The 23,969-nt window shown below is 47.8% G+C and overlaps 1 protein-coding gene across 1 annotated transcript; it reads right to left on the reverse strand.

Moving 5' to 3' along the window:
- Window positions 1–4,170: 4,170 nt before the first annotated feature.
- LOC139229781 (zinc-binding protein A33-like) lies at window positions 4,171–15,560 on the reverse strand. Its single transcript, XM_070861366.1, has 6 exons — window positions 15,144–15,560; window positions 14,960–15,055; window positions 13,381–13,614; window positions 12,187–12,209; window positions 11,972–12,087; window positions 4,171–4,857 (listed from the first exon to the last, which is right to left on the reverse strand). The coding sequence occupies exons 1-6, from the start codon at window positions 15,552–15,554 to the stop codon at window positions 4,307–4,309; spliced, it is 1,431 nt and encodes a 476-aa protein (XP_070717467.1). The 5' UTR covers window positions 15,555–15,560; the 3' UTR covers window positions 4,171–4,306.
- Window positions 15,561–23,969: the final 8,409 nt, after the last annotated feature.

Here is a 23,969-nt window from a genome sequence, read left to right on the forward strand (position 1 = left end):
AGACCCGTTGTCTTATTACGGATGGCAACTCAACCCATTATCACCCGATTCATTTTTATTTCAGAATGTTATGACCGTCTTATCTGTATCGTTCTGAAAGAGTCTTATTTGCTTCTTGAGTCCTGCCGTGTCAGATTGTACAAACCGCTACTTTAGAGCGTCGCAGTGGATTGGACGACCCGTATTGTTCTGTTATGTTGGAAAGTGAATGGTGATCATTTCTACCTTGTACATTGCACAAACCCATCAGGATTTGATATCTCAAGATGCATGGATGGCTTTAACACCCCGCTCACTGTAATTGGTAAGGACGTATTTATAATAAAATGTTTGTGTATTCTGTTACACTACCTTGTAGTTTCTGCAATGTGTTAGCGAAGTTATAAATGAGTGGAAAGATTTTTTACTGATGTTGGAAAATCAGTGGTAGCCGCTCAGGGAGAAGGTCGTGGGTTCAAGTGCCACTCCAGGAACTTGAACCCAAAATCTAGGCTGGCACACCAGTGCAGTACTGAGGGAGTGCAACACTGTCGGAGGTGCCATCTTTCAGCCATGACACGATTTCTCATCGAGCAGGGGACTTCTCCCTGGTATCCTGGTCTATATTATGTGGCCCTTTATCTCTTGCTGTGCACAAATCGATCACCGTGTTTCCTACAATACAACAGTGACTACACTTCAAAAGTAATTCATTGGCTGTAAAGTGATTTGGGAAATCCTGAGTTTGTGAAAGGCGCTATAGAAATGCAAGTCTTTCTCTTTTTATCTATTTCTTTCATTATTTCTTTCATTTTCTCTCTCTCGAAGAGCAACAATGAACCCAACACCCTTTCCCTTGACCATCCTTGTCTTGTGTTCCCAGTGGGGTCCCGCCAGCTGACCACACAAAGTTCATCCCAACATTCCGGTACTTATCCCAGAAACTCTGTGTGGGGCTGGCTCCTGGCTGGGCTTCCCACACTGATACATGGAAATATCAGGCGGTTTCACATCACGAATACGGTTTGGTTTCTGAGCCAAGTTTCGGAGCTGTGAAGACAAATCGCCCCAGCGCCACAAATTCAATCGGTTAAAATAAACTGAACTCAATTTTACCCATTTCTACTGGGTGTTATCCTGAAGGGATATTGCTGCATGTTGGTTCAAAATGTGTGTCCATCATTATTGGAAACAATTTTGTTTTCTTTCAACAGAAGGACCACCGATATATGTCCAAGTGGAGATGGGGTGTGACTTGGTGGGGAACTTGGGGGTGGTGGTGTTCCCATGCACCTGCTGCTCTTGTCCTTCTCGGTGGTGGGGGTCAGGGGTCAGGGAGGTTCTGTTGTAGAATGCTTGGCGAGTTGCTGCATGTGATGGAGGGAGTGGGTGTTTAAGGTGGGGGAGGGAGTGGGTGTTTAAGGTGGGGGAGGGAGTGGGTATTTAAGGTGGGGGAGGGAGTGGGTGTTTAAGGTGGGGGAGGGAGTGGGTGTTTAAGGTGGGGGAGGGAGTGGGTGTTTAAGCTGTTGAATGGGCTGCTGATCAAGCTGACTGCTTTGTCTTCTATGGTGTTTGGATATTTATATATGTGTAAATTATATTTAAAATTCCTGTTCAAATAAAGTCACTTTTCAAATGCACCCATTGTCATTTAAGAACATATTCTTCCTGTGACCATAAACGCTGTTGCCTCCAATTACAAGGGATAGAACTGGTGGTACTGTTGGTTACAGAGAAAACAATTATTTATTTAACCTAAGTGTATGAAATTTTGCTTTTCATTGTGTGATTGACACTCAGAACTCGCAGCAATTGAATATCTTTGGGAATGTTAAAGAACCCCCACTTTTGACCTATCATTGGATATCAGGATACCTTCATTGCGTATTACAGTAAATGGGACATTTTCACCAGTAGGTATTTTCTCAAAACATGACCACCAATGTTGAAACAATGTAAAGGTGTGTGTGAACTTCCATGGTTGGAGATTGGGAAGCTGTGCAATACCAGGTCAACATCTTGGCAGAACCACACTGCCGGCTGGTGACCAAATGAGTCCCTTCAGCACCTGGTTATATCTGTGGAGATGACCAAAGACACCAACAGTCAACACGGCACGCTGTCTGTCATCTGCTGGCAGCCTCTCACTTTACCGGGCTGACACACCCCTTAACCCATGCTTTTCTGTTTCTGTCCATGCACATCGAGTACAATCTACAAAAACAATCTGATCAACAAATGTAACAAGATCAGGTTAGGATCAAAGTGCATCGGGACATAGGAAGAGGAAGAGGACATACAGTCTCTCGAGCCTGTTCCATCATTCACTTTGACCATGGCTGATCTATATCGTAACTCCATTTATCTGGTTTGGTTCCATATCCCTTCAGACCCTCACCTAACAAAAATCTGTCAAAGTCGGTTATGAAATTTTCAATCAACAACCTGACTCAACAGCTTTTTGGGGAAGAGAGTTCCATATTTCCACTACCCTCTGTGTGAAGAGGTGCTTCCTGACATCACCCCTGAATTTAATGGCTCTAATTTTAATGTTATGCCCCTTGTTCTGGAATCCCCCACCAGAGGAAATAATTTCTGGTCAATCTGTGCTGCACCCTCTCCAAGGCCAACATATCCTTCCTGAGATGTGGGGCCCAGAACTGAGCGCAGTGCTCCAGATGTGGTCTGACCAGAGCCTTATACAACTGGACCATTACTTCACCTTTTCAGGCAAGGAACAGAAATAAATAAAGTACATTGCCCAAGAATGTCCGCTTTGAGCGCAATCAGAAATTCGGGCCCAAATTACGTCAGTTTTGAGAAGTTTTATTTTCCGTACTTTGCCCGTGGATCCCAAATACCAGTTTTGCTCTATTTATTGCCCCACCCAAGAACAAGGCCCAATTATTGGGAGACAGTAAATGAAAGTGCAGTTAAATGAAAGGTGTTGCACACAGTGATGAGTTGTGCGCCCAGCGTCATTCTGTCCAAAGTAAACCAACAAAGTGAGTGCGCTGGGTTGTTAGTGAACCGTTAACCTTTTTCTCTCCACTTTCCATATTTGCATCTCAGCACTTTGTGAGCAGGAAAGAGTTGCCTATAGGCAGGAAGAACAAGAAATGTACCACAAATAACAGCATTCCTCACCACCTCACACACTTCACCTTTTTTGTATTGGTTCACACCTTGAGCACAACATATTCCCAAGTGTACAGAGTTTGAGTGAGTATACAGAGAAAAACATAGAAGTTACAACATGGACACAGGCCATTTGATAAATCCGTCCATGTCAGCATTTACCCTCCACCAAAACCAGTAATTCTATTCACATTTAACCGTCCTGTTCCCATATCGCACTCGGTAACAATCAGAGGGTCTAAGGAGCAGGAAGGGTGTTGGTAACGATCGGAGGCGAGCGGGAGCTGGGGTCAGGAATGATTTGGGACAGAATAGCAAATCGGGGGTCAGAGCAGCGGTTGGTCGATTGGATGGCCGGAGAAGCGAGCGGTGGAGCAGGACTGGGGAACAATTGGAGCGCCAGTGTAGCAGATCGGAGGACGAGGGAAGCGGGTGTACTGAAAGATCGTGTTGCGGAGAAGGAGATTGGGGTCTTGAACGATCGGGGGCCGGAATCACGTATTGGGAACTGGAAGATTGGGTGGGATCAGGAATGACCGGGGACCAGAGGACAAGCAGGGTTCCAGAGCAGCAGATCGGGGACCGCAGGGAATGTGGGGGGCGGATTCGGAATATCCAGGAGGTGGGTGAGGCAGACGACATCGGAGGACGGGAGGAACATGGGGAGGGGGGATCGGAGGCCTCGGGGCTTGTCCGATCGTGGGGAGGGGGTGAGGCAGGGACACTGGATCCAGGAGGTAAGTGTAAAGGTGCTTACCTCCTGGATCCAGCAGTACTCACCTTCCATTAGCTGGCGGCTTTCACCAGGCCTGAAAAACCCAACCAGCTGCAGTTACATTTAAAATGGAGGTTAAATCTGAGGCACGCCAGCCTCATTATAATATTTAAATGTTGACCCGCCTCCTGGGAGCGGATTGGCTGCCCGGCCCCGCCCCGCCTCCGTTAATACTGGAAGTGGGCGGGTTGGAGGCGGGTTCTGGTCAGGATTCAGATTTTAACACTTTAACTTCCCACCCGACCACAACCCACCCGTTTTTGGGTTAAAATTCCCCCATTGTCACTCGGTTGTACCCGCCCTGACCTCAGGTGACATTGGGACCATCCGCACCACCTGTGACTGAGACCGACGACCATCAGTTTGCAGCTGGCAGGAGGCAGGTAGGTGGTGTGAAATTATGGGATGGACAGGTTAGTGACCTTTGACCCCGCAGATTGTCAGTGGGGCGGAGTTTTTCCCGCCGTCACTCTGTCCCGGACAGAAGATGGGAAAGAGTGTCTCAGTGAAAGTGTGGGTGAAGGTGTGGAGTTGGGACATGTTGTCCACATTGTAAAATGACACCTGTCCCCTCTCATAGTCCAGGAACACCCCGATCTTCCGGGGATCCCCATTCGGGGTGAGGGGGGTATCAGAGGGGGAGGTGAAGGCAACATAGCCACTTCCGGGATAAAGCCCCACAGTCCAGTATCCGGCCTCAGGTCTCAGGCTGATTCCCCCTTTCCTGTTGACAGACTCTCGGGCCACTCCCACAACCCACCGTGTCTTGTTCCCCACCTCCACCTCCCAGTAGTGTCTCCCTGATGTGAATCCCTCCGATCCCAGGACACGGAGACGGCGATCAAACCTCTCCGGGGTGTCAGGGAGCTCCTGCTGTTTGTCTCCGTCTCTCACACTGGTCCGGTCCTCAGACACGATGAGCCAGGGATTCGCTGTGTTCAGATCCAGAGTCAGAGAGGCTGGAGCTGGGGGAAAGTTACAATAACACAGTGAGCGGTTTAGTTTGTTGCTGTGATTTATTCAAACACTTCCCCTTTTTAAAGTAGCCATTCGGGGGATTCCCGGGAACTGCGGTATGTTTAAAGGGCTCCAGGTTCTGTTATTGGAATCTGCTCTGACCCGGGGGTTTACACTCCTGGGGTCGCTCTGACCTCTGCTGACCACTGCGATCTGACCAGGAACTCTGCGGCCCCCGGTCCCCTGCTGTTCTCAGCGGCTGCACAGTGACCCAGGGACCTTCAGAAACACACAGGGAATCGGCACCAGAGGCTACGGCGGGGCTTCCGAACGGAAGAGGGGGAAAGGTACAGGCACCGGATGGGAAGAGAGAAGGGAAGGGAAAAGGGGAAAAGAAGCAAAAGTGGGGGAACTGCTGCAGAGGGAAAGAGAGAACCCAGAGGAGGAGGGAAAATAACTTTATATAAAAATACTCAGCAGAGGCAGAGAAAGAGGAGATTGGACAGAGGAAGGGAGGAGAGGAGCTGCCGCAGGGGGAAAGGGAAAGAGCGAGATAAAGAATTCAAGGAGAGAAAATGAGAAAAGTAGATGCAAGAGAAGAGAGAATTGGACAGAGAGGCTACGGCCCACAACTCGATCTGTCCAACAACCTGACCAGGAAGACAAGAAACACTGCAACAACCAGGTAGTCCCAGATTCAGAGACACAACATGAAACAAGCAGCCTGGACACAGCACCCTCAGAACACACCAGGTTTATGAGTGAGTGGGTGGGACAAATGCTGGCCACCTTCTCCTCAGCCAAGAGCAGAGGACAGTCACACTAATTGTTAAGTTCAGAATAACTCCACAAGACTGTGTTGTAAGCTCAATCCATTGTGACCTTGGTCTCTTTCATATAACTCCAAAGTGAGGCAGCAACATGGTGGCCTGCTTTTTATACCTGCTTGCACCAGGGTACACAGGTGACCCATAGGTCTCCCACAGGTGTGCCCTCTAGTGGCAAGTCTTACACACAGGTGAGGTTCACATACATAACATCACTTCCCCCCAAAGTTTTGAGTACAAGTTATTTACAGGTTGAGGCGATCTGGCGGTCTGCGTTCCCTGGTCGATCGCCTGAGTTGACACCTGGCATGGGTAAGTTGGTCGGGTCATCGCTGCACGGAAGCTGGGCTGGTCTGGTCGGACTGTCGGGCAAGGTGGGTTCATTCTCGTGGTTGACACCGAGGTCAATTGCTGGTTGGGTGTGTGTCGGTGGATCATAGATGGTCGGGTCTTCCTCAAACTGGTCTTGGTCGTCCGTGAATCGCAGTTTGGTCTGATCCAGGTGCTTTCTGCACGTTTGCCCATTCAACAATTTCACAACAAACACTCGATTCCCCTCCTAGGCTAAGATAGTGCCAGCAATCCACTTGGGACCGTGACCATAATTTAGAACAAACACAGGGTCATTGACTTCAATGTCACGCGAGGCCGCCACGCGATCATGGTACACATTATATCTGTGCCCCCGGGTTTCTACGTGATCATTGAGGTCCGGGTGGACTGAGGAGAGCCTGGTTTTCAGTGCTCTCTTCATTAACAATTCTGCAGGGGGAACCCCACTGAGCGAGTGGGGACACGTCCGGTAGCTGAGCAGCTCGATAACCGGGTCTGCAAGGAGCCAGCCGTTACACGTCTCAAGCATTGGATGCGGGCTTAAATGGGACAGACCTGACATGCTTGATGCCATTGCAGGTCATGAACTCGTTGAATTCCGAGCTGGTGAAACATGGTCCATTGTCACTGACAAGGAGGTCGGGCAACCCATGGGTGGCGGACATGGCCCTGAGGCTTTCAATGGTGGCAGTGGACGTATGCAATGACATTATTATACATTCAATCCATTTTGAGTAAGCATCCACTGCTATGAAAAATATCTTCCCTAGAAAGGGGCCAGTGAAATCTACGTGGACCCTGGACCATGGTTTGGAGGGCCATGACCACAGACTCAGTGGGGCCTCCCTGGGTGCGTTGCTGAGCTGTGAGCAAGCGTTACATTGGTGTACGAATGACTCTAATTTGGAGTCAATGCCGGACCACCAGACTTGCGACCTGGCAATAGCCTTTATCATGTCTATGGCTGGATGGGTACTGTGTAGGTCGCGTATAAATGTTTCTCTGCCTTTTTGGACAAAATCACGCGATTCCCCCATAGGAGGCAATCCAACTGGACTGACAGTTCGTCCTTGCGGCGGTGAAAAGGCTTGATTTCCTCTTGCATTTCCCCGGGAACCCCCGACCAGCTCCCACTGAAGATGCATCTTTTTACTGGTGATAACAGGGGGTCTTGGCTGGTCCAGGACCTGATCTGGCGAGCCGTGACGGGTTATCCTTTGCTCTCAAAAGCATCCATTACCAGAAGCAAGTCTGCGGGTTGTGCCATTTCCACCCCGGTGATGGGCAATGGTAGCATCCATTACCAGAAGCAAGTCTGCGGGTTGTACCATTTCCACCCCGGTGATGGGCAATGGTAGCCGACTGAGGGTGTCAGCGCAGTTCCCTGTGCCTGGTCTGTGGCACATTACATAGTTGTATGTAGACAATGTTAGTGCCCATCCTTGGATGCGGGATGAAGCATTGGTGTTACATAGAAACATAGAAAATAGGTGCAGGAGTAGGCCATTCGGCCCTTCGAGCCCGCACCACCATTCAATAAGATCATGGCTGATCATTCACCTCAGTACCCCTTTCCTGCTTTCTCTCCATACCTCTTAATCCCTTTAGCCGTAAGGGCCATATCTAACTTCCTCTTAAATATATCCAATGAACTGGAATCAACAACTCTCTGCGGTCGGGAATTCCACAGATTAACAACTCTCTGACTGAAGAAGTTTCTCCTCATCTCAGTCCTAAATGGCTTACCTCTTATCGTTAGACTGTGTCCTCTGGTTCTGGACTTCCCCAATTTCAGGAACATTCTTCCTGCATCTAACCTGTCCAGTCCCGTCAGAATTTTATATGTTTCTAAGAGATCCCCTCTCATCCTTCTAAACTCCAGTGAATACAAGCCCAGTCGATCCAGTCTCTCCTCATTTGTCAGTCCTGACATCCCGGGAATCAGTCTGGTGAACCTTCGCTGCACTCCCTCAATAGCAAAAACGTCCTTCCTCAGATTAGGAGACCAAAACTGAACACAATATTCCAGGTGAGGCCTCACCAAGGCCCTGTATAACTGCAGTAAGACCTCCCTGCTCCTCTACTCAAATCCCCTAGCTATGAAGGCCAACATACCATTTGCCTTGTTCACTGCCTGCTGTACCGGCATGCCAACTTCCAATGACTGATGACCATGACACCCAGGTCTCGTTGCACCTCCCCTTTTCCTAATCTGCCGCCATTCAGATAATATTCTGCCGTCGTGTTTTTGCCCCCAACGTGGATACCTTTGCTTTCTGAGAGCAGTGATGTGAGCGGTTTGTGGTCGGTTTCGAGCTCGAACCAGAGACCGAATAGATATTGGTGCATTTTCTTAACCCCGTGTACACAAGCCAATGCTTCTTTCTCAACCAGCCTTGGATAAACTTCTGGACACATATGCAACCGGTTGCAGTTTGCCTGACACATTTGCTTGCTGTAACACACACCCGACCCCGTATGACGACGCATCACATGCTAGGACTAAGTGTTTACATGGGTCATACAACACAAGTAATTTGTTAGATTATAGCAGGTTTCTGGCCTTGTTAAAGGCTGTTTCTTGAGATTTACCCCAAACCCAGGCATCATCCTTGTGTAGCAGCAAATGCAAGGGTTCCAGCAAAGTGCTCAACCCCAGTAGAAAGTTACCAAAGTAGTTGAGGAGTCCCAGGAACGAACGCAGCTCCATCACGTTCTGTGGCCTGGGTGCATTCTTGATGGCCTCTGTCTTGGAGTCTGTGGGTCTGATGTCGTCCGCCGCAATCTTTCTCCCCAGAAACTCGACCTCTGGCGCCAGGAAAACACACTTTGAGTGTTTCAGCCTGAGTCCCACTCTGTCCAGTCGCTTTAGAACCTCTTCCAGGTTGTGCAAATGTTCGGTGGTGTTTCGACCAGTGATCAAGATGTCGTCCTGGAACACCAGTGTACATGGAACCGATTTCAGCAGACTCTCCATGTTCCTCTTCCGCCGCTGAGCAAATCCCAAAGGGGCATCTGTGGTACAAGAACAGTCCTTTGTGTGTGCTGATGCACGTCAACTTCTTTGCCGGTTCAGCCAGCTCCTGGGTCATGTACGCGGAGGTTAGGTCTCGCTTGGTGAACAACTGTCCCCCTGCTAGCGTTGGGAATAAGTCCTCCACTTTGGGTAGCAGGTACTGGTCCTGTAGCACGACTCGGTTGATCGTCACCTTGTAGTCCCCTCAGATTCTGACCGTCCCATCGCTCTTTAATACCGGCACGATTGGACTGGCCCACTCGTTGAACTCGACTGGCGATATGAGTCCCTCTCATTGAAGTCTGTCAGCTCGATTTTGACTTTCTCTCGCATCATATATGGGACTGCTCGGGCCTTGTGATGAACGAGCCGTGCCCCAGGAACAAGGTGGATCTGCACTTTGGTGCCTGTGAAATTGCCGATGCCTGGCTCAAATAACGCTGGGAATTTGTTTAGCACCGGGGCGCACGGGTCGTCATCCACCGAGGACAGTGCTTTGATGTCGTCCCAGTTCCACCGGATCATGTCTAGCCAGCTCCTGCCGAGCAGCATTGGGCCATCGCCTGGCACAATCCATAGTGGTAAGTTATACACCATTCCCTCTTACAATACTTTCACTGTCGCACTGTCAATTATAGGTATGAGTTCTTTGGTGTAAGTGCGGAGTATAGTGTGAATCGGGCTCAGTTTTGGCCTCTGTGCCTTGTTACTCCACAGTTTCTCAAAGGCCTTCTGACTCATAATCGATTGACTTGCCACTGTGTCCAATTCCATGGAGACTGGAATAACATTAAGTTTGACTTTTAACATTATCGGAGGGCTTTTGGTGGTGAAGGTGTGTACACCATACACTTCCTTCTCTTCCTCTGGTTGAGTTGCCTCTCCTGCTCAATCAGCGTGATCCACGCTGGATCGGTCGCTCTCTGCTGACTTTGCCACGTGGGGAGTCTGAGGTCGCTTGCACATTCGCTGGAGGTGCCCCATTGTTCCACAGCCCCTGCACACTTAGTGCTTGAATCGACATTGATGGGCTCTATGACTGCCCCCACAGCGCCAGCATGGTGTTAATGGATTCACATTAACACTCCCCAGCAGCCTCTGAGTCACACTGGGCCTGGCCTCTGTGGCCGTGTGGACCCTACCATGTACAGTCCTGCCTGCTGAAGGCATTATTTTCAGCACAGTACTTGCCGGTGAGCTTCGGTTCTGTGAAGATATCTGTTTCGTGTTGTCGCTCGTGGATGTGAAGACTTGGGCTATTGTGATGGCTCTGCTCAGATCCAGGGATTCGGCAGACAGCAGTTTGCAAAGGATGCCCTTGTCGCCAATTCCCAGCCGAAATAGTCCCGCAATATTTCCCCCAAGGATCCTGCAAAGTCGCACTGTCCCGCAAGGCGTCTTAGGTCGGCAACGAAACTCGCCACGTTCTGGCCTTCGGAGCGACCGTGCGTGTAAAAGCGGTACCTGGCCATCAGGATGCTCTCCTTTGGCTTGAGGTGCTCCTTAGCCAGAGTGCACAGCTCTGCGTACGGTTTCTCCGTTAGTTTGACCGGTGCCAGCAAATTCTTAAGGAGGCCATATACCGATGACCCACATACGGTGAGGAGAATCGTCCTGCGCTTGATCTCTGTTTCAGCAGGGTCCACTTCGTTGGCCACAAAGTACTGGTTGAGGCGCTCAATGAAGGTTTCCCAATCATCACCCTCAACAAATCTCTCAAGAATACCAACGGCAGCCATTTCTGCGTGAAGCTTCGGGATCTGTAACTCGTCACCAGTTGTTAAGTTCAGAATAACTGCACGAGACTGTGTTGTAAGCTCAAACCATTGTGACCTTGGTCTCTTTTATATAACTCCAAAGTGAGACAGCAACATGGTGGCCTGCCTTTTATACCTGCTTGCACCAGGGTACACAGGTGGCCCATAGATCTCCCACAGGTGTGCCCTCTAGTGGCAAGTCTTACACACAGGTGAGGTTCACATACATAACTCTAATCACCTGCAACCTCCCCATTACTCTGGAGAGACACATTCCTGGAGAAGGAGGCCGCTCCATCCGAATGAAATTTGATGAACAGGAGAACCCAAAGTGATGCTTCAGTTCAGTGTCCCGAATGAGGAGTCCCCACATCAGCATTCCTCACACTCGACCCACCTATGGACAGCACAGGAACCAGGAGTGGAGACCCAAACTGTGCTCTTCACTCCAAACAGGACAAGCTCCCAGCGGACACAGGACACGAGGACCAGCAGCCGGAGCAATCCGAGATCAGTGTGGTGTCCTGGGCCTAGAGGATGTACGGTGGGCCCACACCCCAAAGAGAAAGAATTCACCTTCTCCTTGAACCCACACAAGACACACTCCAGGATCGGCTACTCCTCCCTGAAGCATCCCGTCTATCCCGCCTAACCTGTTGTGATAGGAGGTAAACAGGACTTGCACCAATTATCCTCCATTCAGTCCTCTGAGCCTCAAACATGACTCAGAGTTCCTGCCTACCTCTGGGCAAAGCTCATCTCCTCACATATACCCTGAGGTGGAAAATGCAGGACTGAACTATTGCACATGGTCACTCTGTGCCCTAATCTCAGACGGTGAGCTCTGACCTGGAAAATCCACACCAACTGACACCCACCCTACCAAAGTTAACATCCCATAATCCCGGAGCTTTCTCCCCTCCGACTGAACCTCCCACACCCTGTACTGGAGACACAGAACCAGATACTCTGAAATTCATCACAATCATGTCAATACATAAGAAAAGTAAGGTTATCCCCACATGGTCACCATACACACTCCTTAATGCTGCCTATAAAATATTGGCCAAGGTCCTGACCTCCAGACTAGACACGGACATCAGTGATCATTTAATCTGGGGTCTGGGAGCCGGTTTAGGCTCCTCTCATCTGGGTTTATAAATCAGGGAAAGGAATATCAGAGTTTTACCGGGGTTAATGGTGTCTATCATTTCTCTCCACGCTGTGTACTGTAAAGGGCCGTTGAACTTTCCGATCGACAGCTTGTCATCTGCCAATGATAGTTTATAATAATCCTCACCAGTCCTGTAAATATTAAACAGTTGATGTTATAAATTGACCATAAACACTTTGCTGAGTTATTTTACTAAATTGTGCAGAGTTTCAGTAAACAGTTTGTCCTACCTCCTCTTCTGACACGTTTCCTCCTGAAATCAATAAAACACAAATCTGAGTTGACGGAGACTGACCGTCTATATCCGGACAGCAGAAATTACACCCACATTGTTACAAGATGCTGATAATTCCCAATTCTCACTGCCGGGACCACACAGATAGAAAGAGGATATATTTGAAAATCAGACAGCAGAAATTTCAGGAAAAATTATTAAAATCATTTGGGAGAAAGAGGTTGCAGTTGGAAAATGTGATTTGTGTTGTCAGGTTGTGGAAATGAACACCAGTCTCACTCAGAGACACAGTGACTCTCACACCCACCGTACCAGACACACCCACACACTCACACAATGTAACTGGACCAGGAATGTAATTCGGGATCCAGGAGGGGTTACTGAGCCCGATCGTGTAACATCAGTACAGATACAGTCAGGAACCATTATCCTCGGCAGTTCCTCGGAATCGAGGAAGATTTGCTTCCACTCTAAAAGTGAGTTCTTAGATAACTGAACAGTCCAATACTGGAATTACAGTCTCTGTCACAGGTGGGAGGAGAGGTAGAAGGAAAGGGTGGTTGGGACTGGTTTGCCGCACGCTCCTTCCGTTGCCTGCGTTTGATTTCTGCATGCTCTCGGCAATGAGACTCGAGGTGCTCAGCGCCCTCCCGGATGCACTTCCTCCACTTAGGGTGGTTTTTGGCCAGGGACTCCCAAGAGTCGGTGGGGATGTTGCATTTTATCAAGGAGGCTTTGAGGGTGTCCTTGAAATGTTTCCTCTGCCCACCTTGGGCACACTTGCCGTGTAGGAGTTCCGAGTAGAGCGCTTGTTCTGGGAGTCTTGTGTCAGGCATGCGAACAATGTGGCCCGCCCAGTGGAGCTGGTTGAGTGTGGTCAGTGCTTCGATGCTGGGGATGTTGGCCTGATCGAGAACGCTAACATTGGTGCGTCTGTCCTCCCAGGGGATTTGCAGGATCTAACCTCTTGGGGAACACAGAAACAATTACAAGCTAAGTATAAGATGAGGGCAACTCATTCCCGGATCCTGCAGACAGTGTGGGAGACGGTTAGTTCAGTCACAATAGAAGATCCACCCCGGAATAGATAAAACAATCGGTTTAAATCAGTTTAGAATTTTTCAGCAAATGCTGCATTTATTTCAACATTGTCAGTTATTTTACAACTAACCCGCAATATAATCCTCACCTTCAGAAATGTCAGCCCGTCTTGTTGCTCCATCTGTTTCTGCAACTTTGAAAGCTGCTCCTCAATAGAATTTAAATTCTCTTGAATTTCTCGAAGGTTTTTCTCCATTGTATCTACAATCCTCTCCTCTTCTCCCCTGAGATCTCTGATTAAACGCTGCTCTTTCTCAGTGAGAATCTGGTGCATTTTAGCGAACTCGGATGTGATGTGGGTCTGCAGACTGCTCGACTGTTCCTACCAAATGAAAGGTGAAAAATAATCCTGTCCTGTGATCAAGTCACAAATGACATCCTTTGTGACTGTGACAAAGGTAAACTAGCCCTCCGCGTCCTTCTCGACCTGTCTGCAGCCTTTGACACGGTTAACCACTCCATCCTCCCCCAATGCCTCTCCACCATCGTCCAGCTGGGTGGGACTGCACTCGCCTGATTCCATTCTTATCTATCTAATCGTAGCCAGAGAATCGCTTGCAATGGCTTCTCTTCCCACTCCCGTATCGTTACATTTGTGGTCACCCAAGGATTTATCCTTAGTCCCCTCCTATTTCTCATCTATATACTGCCCCTTGGCGACATCATCAGAAAACACAACGTCAGTTTCCACATGTACACTGATGACACCCAGCTCTACCTCACCACCACTTCTCTCGACCCATCCATGGTCTCCTTGTCTGACATCCAAATCTGGAGGAACAGAAATGTTCTCCAATTTAATATTGGGAAGACCAAAGGCATTGTTTTCGGTTCCCGCCACAAACTCCGTTCCCGAGCCACTGACTCCATCCCTCTCCCCAACTTCTGTCTGAGACTGAACCTCGCTGTTCACAACCTCGGTGTTATATTCACCCTGAAATGAGCTTCTGACCACATATCTACAGCATAACTAAGACCACCTATTTCCAACTACTTAACATCACCCGTCTCCGCCCCTGCCTCAGCTCATCTGCTGCTGATGCCCTCATCCATGCGTTTGTAACCTTTAGGCTTGACAAATCCAACGCATTCCTGGCTGGCCTCCCACATTCTACCCTACGTAAACAAGAGGTGATCCAAATCTTGGCTGCCCATGTCCTAAATCGCACCAAGTCCCGTTCACCCATCAGCCCTGTGCTCGCTGACCTACAATGGCTTCCGGTTGAGCAACGCCTCGATTTCAAATTTCTCATTGTTATTTTCAAATCTCTCCATGTCCTCGCCCCTCCCTATCTCTGTAATCTCCTCCAGACTCACAACCCTCCAAGATGTCTGCGCTCCTCTAATTCTGCCCTTGAGCATCCCTGATTATAATCTCTCAACCATTGGTGGCCGTGCCTTCTGTTACCTAAGCCCCAAACTCTGGAACTCCCTGCCTAAACATCTCCGCCTCTCTACCTCTCTTTCCTCCTTCATGACACTCGTTAAAACCTCCCTCTTTGACCCAGCTTTTGGTCACCTGCGCTTATTTCTACATATGCTGCTTGGTGTCAAATGTTTATCTCATACTACTCCCGTGAAACGCTGTGTAATACAAGTTGTTGTTGTTGTTGTTAAAGGAACAAAACTAACCGAGATCCCAGAAAATCAGCACAGGGAGAGCTTACCCTAACTTCGGAAATCTGCCGTTTCTGTTTCCGTTCTGTTTCTAGAACCGCCGATTTCTTCTCTGTCAGAGATTCTAAAGAGGATTTCAGCTGATCCTGGGGTTGGGAGAAAATCACAGAATGAAAGGGCTGGACCAGGAAAATGTGATAAAATAATCAGGTGATAAAATCTGTTCTATTTTACCTTGTAGATTACAACAGCTTCTTTAATCGACATGAAGGTGTGAGCTTTGTGTTCCCGCGAAACGACACAAGTCAAACAGATCAGTTTCTTGTCAGTTTCACAAAACAGCTTCAGTTCTTCCTGATGTTCCTCACAGTGAAGTATATTTTCCTTCTCTCTCGGATTCAGGGTTAATTTTCGAGCTTTCTCCGACAGACTGGACAAGGCCCGACTGGTCCTGAGGTTTATTTCTGGAAACTCCTCTCTACATTCCGGGCAGGAGTTTGCCTCCTTCTTTTCCCAACACCGTGTGATACAGGAGCGGCAGAAGTTGTGTCCACAGTCCAGTGAAACCGGATCGGTGAAGAATTCCAGACAAATGGGACAAGTTACCTCCTCAGTCCAACTCTCGGGCTGCTGCTTGGAAACCATGTTCACACTCAGCACTTCCTGATTCAACCCCCTTTCAGTCTCAATGTTGCTGAGCTCCAGCTGGATCCTGTCACTAGGTGGCGCTGCTGGACAATATTTCTCAACCAAGGATTTTTGTCGGTTTCCTGAAAAAGATTTTGTTGCGGGAAAACCACACATTTGATTTCTGTGCAGTGAAGGGCCGTATTAAACAAACCGATTTACTCTGTGCATCAGTTTAATGTCGTCATCAATCACAGGCAGTCCCTCGAACGAGGATGACTTGCTTCCACAAGAGTTCAAAGACGTTTCAATGAAGGACCTGATGTTCCAGTCCTGAACTCCAGTTGAGGGGGTGGAAGATGTCTGTGCGTGGATTGTTTAAACGTGTGGTGACCGTTGCACATCAGCCACCACACGGGCTTGACAGAGCTCAGCCTTTATCCAGTGGCAAGGGTTAACCAGGACGACTGGAGACCTGCTCTGCTGCACGGACCTAGTGCGCACACATATCGCAGTGTGGGCTGGTCCGTGCTGCCCCTGGGCCCTCGGCTGTTCTGGGTCCATGCCTTCATTCGCTGCACCTTCACCCACAATGTCCAGGGCCTGGTGCTCCAGCTCTATTTATAGCCCCGACCTGCAGTGGTGTTCTCACAGGTCAGGGCGGCCCATGATGTCCCAGGGCCTGGTGATTAATTAGAGAAGGGGAAGGGATGCTGGTCAGATCACTGCCTTTAATTAACACGGTGCGTCGGGGCGGGGGGTACAAGGTGCTGGGGTGTGGTCTGACCAGCATTTTAACCAACCATCGCAAGTCTGTGATTCCTCGCCTGGGAAATCCGGGCTTCAAATTGCATGTTTCAGGGGATAAAATAGTGATTATGAAGACGATGTTAAATAAAATGGAGAAGCGATAGTGATAGGGGATTCAATTGTAAGGGGAATAGATAGGCGTTTCTGCGGCCGCAACCGAGACTCCAGGGTGGTATGTTGCCTCCCTGGTGCAAGGTTCAAGGATGTCTCAGAGCGGGTGCAGGCCATTCTGAAAATGGAGGGTGAACAGCCAGTTGTCGTGGTGCACATTGGTACCAACGATATAGGTAAAAAATGGGATGAGGTCTTACGAGACAAGTTTAAGGAGCTAGGAGCTAAAGTTAAAAAGTAGGACCTCAAAAGTAGTAATCTCAGGATTGCTACCAGTGCCACGTGCTCGAGTAGGAATCGCAGGATAGCTCAGGTGAATACGTGGCTTGAGCAGTGGTGCAGCAGGGAGGGATTCAAATTCCTGGAGCATTGGAACCGGTTCTGGGGGAGGTGGGACCAGTACAAACCGGACGGTCTGCACCGAGGCAGGACCAGAACCAATGTCCGAGGAAAAGTGTTTGCCAGTGCTGTTGGGGAGGAGTTAAACTAATATGGCAGGGGGGTGGGAACCAATGCAGGGAGACAGAGGGAAACAAAATGGAGACAGAAGCAAAAGACAGAACGGAGATCAGTAAAAGTGGAGGGCAGAGAAACCCAAGGCAAAAAACAAAAAGGGCCACTGTACAGCAAAATTCTAAAGGGTCAAAGTGTAATAAAAAGGAAAGCCTGAAAGCTCGGTGCCTCAATGCGAGGAGTATTCGGAACCCAGGAGAGGGCTCTGAGCTAGTTAGAGTGGGTGAGAGCTCAGATGAACAGGACCCCAAGAAAGAATGCAAAAGGCAGGAGGCAACAGAGCAGAGTAGCACTGGGGTAAGTGTAAACCACAAGGAAGGGACAAGATGTATGAATATAAAGGGGCTGCAGGAGGGGTCAAAACTAAAAATCATGGTTTAAAAACTAGTAATAAATGAAGGCTTTGTGTCTTAATGCAAGGAGTATCCGCAATAAGGTGGATGAATTAATTGTGCAAATAGATGTTAATAAATATGATGTGATTGGGATTACGGAGACGTGGCTCCAGGATGATCAGGGCTGGGAACTCAACATTCAGGGGTATTCAACATTCAGGAAGGATAGAATAAAAGGAAAAGGAGGTGGGGTAGCATTGTTGGTTAAAGAGGAGATTAATGCAATAGTTAGGAAAGACATTAGCTTGGATGATGTGGAATCTATATGGGTAGAGCTGCAGAACACCAAAGGGCAAAAAACGTTAGTAGGAGTTGTGTACAGACCTCCAAACAGTAGTAGTGATGTTGGGGAGGGCATCAAACAGGAAATTAGGGGTGCATGCAATAAAGGTGCAGCAGTTATAATGGGTGACTTTAATATGCACATAGATTGGGCTAACCAAACTGGAAGCAATACGGTGGAGGAGGATTTCCTGGAGTGCATAAGGGATGGTTTTCTAGACCAATATGTTGAGGAACCAACTAGGGGGGAGGCCATCTTAGACTGGGTGTTGTGTAATGAGAGAGGATTAATTAGCAATCTCATTGTGCGAGGCCCCTTGGGGAAGAGTGACCATAATATGGTGGAATTCTGCATTAGGATGGAGAATGAAACAGTTAATTCAGAGACCATGGTCCAGAACTTAAAGAAGGGTAACTTTGAAGGTATGAGGCGTGAATTGGCCAGGATAGATTGGCGAATGATACTTAGGGGGTTGACTGTGGATGGGCAATGGCAGACATTTAGAGACCGCATGGATGAATTACAACAATTGTACATTCCTGTCTGGCGTAAAAATAAAAAAGGGAAGGTGGCTCAACCGTGGCTATCTAGGGAAATCAGGGATAGTATTAAAGCCAAGGAAGTGGCATACAAATTGGCCAGAAATAGCAGCGAACCTGGGGACTGGGAGAAATTTAGAACTCAGCAGAGGAGGACAAAGGGTTTGATTAGGGCAGGGAAAATGGAGTACGAGAAGAAGCTTGCAGGGAACATTAAGGTGGATTGCAAAAGTTTCTATAGGTATGTAAAGAGAAAAAGGTTAGTAAAGACAAACGTAGGTCCCCTGCAGTCAGAATCAGGGGAAGTCATAACGGGGAACAAAGAAATGGCAGACCAATTGAACAAGTACTTTGGTTCGGTATTCACTAAGGAGGATACAAACAACCTTCCAGATATAAAAGGGGTCAGAGGGTCTAGTAAGGAGGGGGAACTGAGGGAAATCTTTATTAGTCGGGAAATTGTGTTGGGGAAATTGATGGGATTGAAGGCCGATAAATCCCCAGGGCCTGATGGACTGCATCCCAGAGTACTTAAGGAGGTGGCCTTGGAAATAGCGGATGCATTGACAGTCATTTTCCAACATTCCATTGACTCTGGATCAGTTCCTATGGAGTGGAGGGTAGCCAATGTAACCCCACTTTTTAAAAAAGGAGGGAGAGAGAAAACAGGGAATTATAGACCGGTCAGCCTGACCTCAGTAGTGGGTAAAATGATGGAATCAATTATTAAGGATGTCATAGCAGTGCATCTGGAAAATGGTGACATGATAGGTCCAAGTCAGCATGGATTTGTGAAAGGGAAATCATGCTTGACAAATCTTCTGGAATTTTTTGAGGATGTTTCCAGTAAAGTGGACAAAGGAGAACCAGTTGATGTGGTATATTTGGACTTTCAGAAGGCTTTCGACAAGGTCCCACACAAGAGATTAATGTGCAAAGTTAAAGCACATGGGATTGGGGGTAGTGTGCTGACGTGGATTGAGAACTGGTTGTCAGACAGGAAGCAAAGAGTAGGAGTAAACGGGTACTTTTCAGAATGGCAGGCAGTGACTAGTGGGGTGCCGCAAGGTTGTGTGCTGGGGCCCCAGCTGTTTACATTGTACATTAATGATTTAGACGAGGGGATTAAATGCAGTATCTCCAAATTTGCGGATGACACTAAGTTGGGTGGCAGTGTGAGCTGCAAGGAGGATGCTATTAGGCTGCAGAGTGACTTGGATAGGTTAGGTGAATGGGCAAATGCATGGCAGATGAAGTATAATGTGGATAAATGTGAGGTTATCCACTTTGGTGGTAAAAACAGAGAGACAGACTATTATCTGAATGGTGACAGATTAGGAAAAGGGGAGGTGCAACGAGACCTGGGTGTCATGGTACATCAGTCATTGAAGGTTGGCATGCAGGTACAGCAGGCGGTTAAGAAAGCAAATGGCATGTTGGCCTTCATAGCGAGGGGATTTGAATACAGGGGCAGGGAGGTGTTGCTACAGTTGTACAGGGCCTTGGTGAGGCCACACCTGGAGTATTGTGTACAGTTTTGGTCTCCTAACTTGAGGAAGGACATTCTTGCTATTGAGGGAGTGCAGCGAAGATTCACCAGACTGATTCCCGGGATGGCGGGACTGACCTATCAAGAAAGACTGGATCAACTGGGCTTGTATTCACTGGAGTTCAGAAGAATGAGAGGGGACCTCATAGAAACGTTTAAAATTCTGACGGGTTTAGACAGGTTAGATGCAGGAAGAATGTTCCCAATGTTGGGGAAGTCCAGAACCAGGGGTCACAGTCTGAGGATAAGGGGTAAGCCATTTAGGACCGAGATGAGGAGAAACTTCTTCACCCAGAGAGTGGTGAACCTGTGGAATTCTCTACCACAGAAAGTAGTTGAGGCCAATTCACTAAATATATTCAAAAGGGAGTTAGATGAAGTCCTTACTACTCGGGGGATCAAGGGTTATGGCGAGAAAGCAGGAAGGGGGTACTGAAGTTTCATGTTCAGCCATGAACTTATTGAATGTTGGTGCAGGCTAGAAGGGCTGAATGGCCTGCTCCTTCACCTATTTTCTATGTTTCTATGTTTCTACCTAAACGCACACAGCATTCAAAATAAAGTAAATGAGTTGATGGCACAAATCATTACAAATGAGTATGATTTGGTGGCCATTACAGAAACGTGGTTGCAGGGTGGCCAAGACTGGGAATTAAAGATACAGGAGTATCTGACAATTCGGAAAGATAGACAAGAAGGGAAAGGAGGTGGGGTAGCTCTGTTAATAAAGGATGATATCAGGGCAGTTGTGAGAGACGATATTAGCTCTAATGAACAAAATGTTGAATCATAGTGGGTGGAGATTAGAGATAGTAAGGGGAAAAAGTCACTGGTGGGCACAGTTTATAGGCCCCCAAATAATAACTTCACGGTGGGGCGGACAATAATCAAGGGAATAATGGAGGCATGTGAAAAAGGAACGGCAGTAATCATGGGGGATTTTAACCTACATATCTATTGGTCAAACCAAATTGCACAGGGTAGCCTTGAGGAGGAATTCATAGAATGCATACAGGATTGTTTCTTAGAACAGTATGTAACAGAACCTACAAGGGAGCAAGCTATCTTAGATCTGGTCCTGTGTAATGAGATGGGAATAATAAACGATCTCCTAGTAAAAGATCCTCTCAGAATGAGTGATCACAGTATGGTTGAATTTGTAATACAGATTGAGGGTGAGGAAGTAGTGTCTCAACGAGCATACTATGCTTAAACAAAGGGGACTACAGTGGGATGAGGGCAGAGTTGGCTAAAGTAGACTGGAAACACAGACTAAACGGTGGCACAATTGAGGAACAGTGGAGGACTTTTAAGGAGCTCTTTCATAGTGTTCAACAAAAATATATTCCAGTGAAAAAGAAGGGCGGTAAGAGAGGGGATAACCAGCCGTGGATAACCAAGGAAATAAAGGAGAGTATCAAATTAAAAACCAATGCATATAAGATGGCCAAGGTTAGTGGGAAACTAGAAGATTGGGAAAATTTTAAACGACAGCAAAGAATGACTAAGAAAGCAAAAAGGAAAGGAAAGATAGATTACGAAAGTAAACTTGTGCAAAACATAAAAACAGATCGTAAAAGCTTTTACAGATATATAAAACGGAACAGAGTGACTAAAGTAAATGTTGGTTCCTTAGAAGATGAGAAGGGGGATTTAATAATGGGAAACGTGGAAATGGCTGAGACCTTAAACAATTATTTTGCTTCCGTCTTCACAGTGGAAGACACAAAAACCATGCCAAAAATTGCTGGTCACGGGAATGTGGGAAGGGAGGACCTTGAGCTAATCACGATCGCTAGGGGGGTAGTGCTGGATAGGCTAATGGGACTCAAGGTAGACAAGTCCCCTGGTCCTGATGAAATGCATCCCAGGGTATTAAAAGAGATGGCGGAAGTTATAGCAGATGCATTCGTGATAATCTACCAAAATTCTCTGGACTCTGGGGAGGTACCAGCGGATTGGAAAGCCTCTGTTTAAAAAAGGGGGCAGACAAAAGGCAGGTAACGATAGGCCGGTTAATTTAACATCTGTAGTGGGGAAAATGCTTGAAGCTATCATTAAGGAAGAAATAGCGGGACATCGAGATAGGAATAGTGCAATCAAGCAGACGCAACATGGATTCATGAAGGGGAAATCATGTTTAACTAATTTACTAGAAGTCTTTGAGGATATAACGAGCATGGTGGATAGAGGTGTACCAATGGATGTGGTGTATTTAGATTTCCAAAAGGCATTAGATAAGGTGCCACACAAAAGGATACTGCAGAAGATAAAGGTACGCGGAGTCAGAGGAAATGTATTAGCATGGATAGAGAATTGGCTGGCTAACAGAAAGCAGAGAGTCGGGATAAATGGGTGTTTTTTGGGTTGGAAATCGGTGGTTAGTGGTGTGCCACAGGGATCGGTGCTGGGACCACAACTGTTTACAATATACATAGATGACCTGGAAGAGGGGACAGAGTGTAGTGTAACAAAATTTGAAGATGGCACAAAGATTCGTGGGAAAGCGGGTTGTGTAGAGGACACAGAGAGGCTGCAAAGAGGTTTAGATAGGTTAAGCGAATGGGCTAAGGTTTGGCAGATGGAATACAATGTCGGAAAATGTGAGGTCATCCACCTTGGAAAAAAAATAGTAAAAGGGAATATTATTTGAATGGGGAGAAATTACAACATGCTGTGGTGCAGAGGGACCTGGGGGTCCTTGTGCATGAATCCCAAAAGGTTAGTTTGCAGGTGCAGCAGGTAATCAGGAAGGCGAATGGAATGTTGGCCTTCATTGCGAGAGGGATGGAGTACAAAAGCAGGAAGGTCCTTCTGCAACTGTATAGGGTATTGGTGAGGCCGCACCTGGAGTACTGCATGCAGTTTTGGTCACCTTACTTAAGGAAGGATGTACTAGCTTTGGACGGGGTACAGAGACGATTCACTAGGCTGATTCCAGAGATGAGGGGGTTACCTTATGATGATAGATTGAGTAGACTGGGTCTTTACTCGTTGGAGTTCAGAAGGATGAGGGGTGATCTTACAGAAACTTTTAAAATAATGAAAGGGATAGACAAGATAGAGGCAGAGAGGTTGTTTCCACTGGTCGGGGAGACTAGAACTAGGGGGCACAGCCTCAAAATACGGGGGAGCCAATTTAAAACCGAGTTGAGAAGGAATTTCTTCTCCCAGAGGGTTGTAAATCTGTGGAATTCTCTGCCCAAGGAAGCAGTTGAGTCTAGCTTATTGAATGTATTCAAATCACAGATAGATAGATTTTTAACCAATAAGGAAATTAAGGGTTACGGGGAGCGGGCGGGTAAGTGGAGCTGAGTCCACGGCCAGGTCAGCCATGATCTTGTTGAATGGCGGAGCAGGCTCGAGGGGCTAGATGGCCTACTCCTGTTCCTAATTCTTATGTTCTTATGTATTAAAAAAATGAAACTGTACAAACGATGGCAGCAGTTGGAAATGTAATCCGCGCGCTGGGCGCTCACCGTTCCATCGGTGCCCCTTCTCTGGGTCAGACGTTTGTTTATCCTGCAAACCTCGTGGGCTGTCGCCGCACACACACGCGCGCGATTGGACAGGTTTTTGTACGGCAGGGGAAGTTCGAGGATTGTGGGGAGCGGGCAGGAGCGGGCGGGAGAGGGGAGGGGAAGTGGAGGCCGCGATCCCATCGAGTGGCGGAGCGAGGCTGGAGGGGCAGTGCTTCTTGCTCCTGCCTCTCACGTTATTAATGTTGTATGGAGCCAGGAAACAGGCTCTGAAGGCGTAGAAATAATTGCTCTAATCTCAAATGTTTTGCAGGTGATGTGAATATGTCAGAAACTGATAATTATCCTGGATTTGTTAAACTATTTAATTGCACCACCCTCCATACATTGATGTGCTTTTTATTACAGTTTATTGATTTAATGTGAGGTTTTGGGGGATGTGCCGTTATGTTGCTCCACATGTTGGCCCAGATTTGAAGTTTGGAGCCACCTCTGGTCATATTTCAGGCCCGGGCAATCTGAAAGTGAGAGGTGGGCGGACTGGGCGGAGTCTTGCTGAATTCCCGGGGAGGAGGGTACATCGGGTGGGGGGAAGAAGGCAGCCTCCTAACTGCTGGAAACACATTCTTGTGCTCAATTCTCACTGCAGCTGGTGGTGTCCGGGCACGGCCGTGCTACAGGAGCGCTTGGACAGACCTGGAACTATCGAATCCCTAAAGCCCCTCTCTTTATCCGTGCAGATGTTGGTCTGAGC

The sequence above is a fragment of the Pristiophorus japonicus genome, chromosome 19 (genome assembly GCF_044704955.1).
Source record: "Pristiophorus japonicus isolate sPriJap1 chromosome 19, sPriJap1.hap1, whole genome shotgun sequence".
NCBI lineage: Eukaryota > Metazoa > Chordata > Chondrichthyes > Pristiophoridae > Pristiophorus > Pristiophorus japonicus.